The sequence below is a fragment of the Camelina sativa genome, chromosome 11 (assembly GCF_000633955.1).
Source record: "Camelina sativa cultivar DH55 chromosome 11, Cs, whole genome shotgun sequence".
In the NCBI taxonomy this organism is placed as follows: domain Eukaryota; kingdom Viridiplantae; phylum Streptophyta; class Magnoliopsida; order Brassicales; family Brassicaceae; genus Camelina; species Camelina sativa.
The window spans coordinates 15,145,722-15,148,168 of NC_025695.1; the positions used below are offsets into that span (position 1 = coordinate 15,145,722).

General features: G+C 30.2%; 1 protein-coding gene across 1 annotated transcript in view; it reads right to left on the minus strand.

Annotated features, from left to right (window-relative positions):
- LOC104723427 (probable glycosyltransferase At5g25310) overlaps nt 2,052-2,447 on the minus strand; it is a 5,645-nt gene continuing 5,249 nt past the window's right edge. The window contains exon 6 of the mRNA XM_010441804.2: nt 2,052-2,212. Coding sequence (XP_010440106.1) covers nt 2,091-2,212 — 122 coding nt within the window. The 3' untranslated portion in view covers nt 2,052-2,090. The remainder of the gene's footprint in view (nt 2,213-2,447) is intronic.

Below are 2,447 nucleotides of genomic sequence, written 5' to 3' on the forward strand. Positions count from 1 at the left end.
AAAAAAAAAAAAAAAAAGTATACTTGAGAGAGAAGTGACAAGTGAGAATCTACACTGTGACGTGTAAGATATTTTCGGTAGACACGTAGCAATGGAGGCTGTCTCTGCGGTCCAACATTGTACGGACAAAGGTTGGAACTTTTAATAATCTCGTGCCTCCCAAACTGCTTTACAAACATTTGCACAACAATATTAAATACAGTCTTATTATTAATTTTTTTTTGCTTTTCTTACATTAAATATATAACTAAATATTTAATTTAAACAATTCATCCAATGAGAAAAATAAAGTCATAAATTCAAGTATAGTTCATTTTCTGCGTGAAAGTTTCTAAAATGCTCTAAAACACCCATAAAACAAGAAAGGAGTATATTTTTGCAAATATTTCTTTCCTATATCTTATATTGTAAAATTATCTTGAATATACTTGGGAGTTGAGACCGTAAACCAAAAATTGTGAACAAAAGATTTGAAATTATTTATATATAATCTTAGCACGGTGTAGTTTTTAATAAACACATATTTTAATTTAAATGATCTTATAGTAAGAATTTCATGAATTTTGAGATGGATGGTTCCATCATTTTATATGGATTCTATATAGAAAATTATGAAGTTTTTGTAAATACTAAATGGCATTTCACTGGAATAATTTTGTATGAACTATTATGTCGTATATATCTATAATTTAAACGTTTTCTATCATTTTTATTTAACATGAATATTTATAGGGTCGGGTTTGAAGGATTTAAAAAGATGGGGACACTATATAAATATTGTGAAGTCAATTAAGAGTAGAAAAGGACAGTGTATTGCGTGGTAGCAGTTGTTGCGACATAGCTTCACAATTTAATTTTAAACCAATAAGTGGAAGTCAAATGTCAAAACGTTACGTTAAAAATATATGTATATATGCAGGGTTATACTGACCAATATACGCAGACACAGACAATACTGCGTAGAGGACCACCGGTCTAAGTATGGGTGTGTATGTCAGTCTTAAGTCTATGTTATGGTCGTTAGACTTTGTCATATTCTTTAAATTTGATAGGGCCGTTCCAATAATACGTTACTTCAGTCCGTTCACAGAAATAGTTTTTCATGATGTACTTTCAAAATTTTTTCTTAGGATATCAGAGTATTCATGTAATTATTCATATATGTAAGTACATGTGACTGATTACATTAATCCTCCGATGTATATAGGATCAGAATATATAAAGGTTTTGTTACGATTTTTTTCTTTTTCTTTCTGTAAGAACAACATCTCCCTTATACATATATCTTTTTATATTAATGAAGATGACAGTTGAAGAATTATTTAAATCGTTTGAAAGTTAAACGGAATAGAAGAATATGACTGATAACCTTTTACCAGTGCAGTATATACTCTGCTAATATGATTAATAATATAAACACAGTTGGTAATTCTAGTGTATTGATAGTGTTGTTATCTCTTGCCATAATTTTTTTTTTCGTTAACAAATGTTTTTCAGTTAAAATTGTTTTACCATTTTGGCTTTTCAATAAGTGCATGTTACGGATGGAGCGGACTAAACTTTCAACGAATTAATCTATTTTATTTTCAAGAAGAACAATAAATCGCACCAAACTATATATATGTATATATATATACATATTTTTATTTTTATTTTTATATATACATATTTTTATTTTTATTTTATGTAAAATAAAAATATATATATATATATATATACATATTTTTATTTTTATTTTTGTGTTTAACGATCCATAGTTGGTAAACTAAAACTTATAAATGATAAACAAGAAAAAGATCGAATCTAGCATCCCCAATGTTGTATCCATTTAACGCTCTTGTGTCACAGATACTAATCCGATTCATAATAATAAATCGAGTGGAATCAGCGAGCTTATAACATAAACATGAAAGATTAGTTTCTGCACATTCAGTTGAGGATCATCTATGCCATTCTATTAAGCCCATTGATATAAAATATGGGAGCCTCTTAATCGATAAGGCGCGTTTGTTAATGGAAATATTTTTTTTAATATATATTTTCAGTGCTTACATATACTGTATGTACAAACATAATTAAGGATGATGTTGTCAGGAATCAGGATCATGATCATTAGAAGAAGTTTGGTTCTGATTAAGAAGGTTAAACCAAATGGAGTGAAGTATCATATGAAACACATCGTACTTTCTAGGTTTAGTGCTCCACAAGAAATGTCTCTGAACCATCTTCACGTTACTCTGCATCTTCAGATATCTCCTCATAGGAATCTGCAACAGTATCTCCTTCAGCCGTGGGATCTCCTTCTCCGGCACAACTACTGAGAACGCTGACCAATCAAGAACATCACTGAACGGTAGCACGAAGTTATCGGCTATCACCACGGGGACGCACTCGTAGTATATAGCTTCAACGATTCGTGGACTGTTCACTTCGTAACCCATTGGACA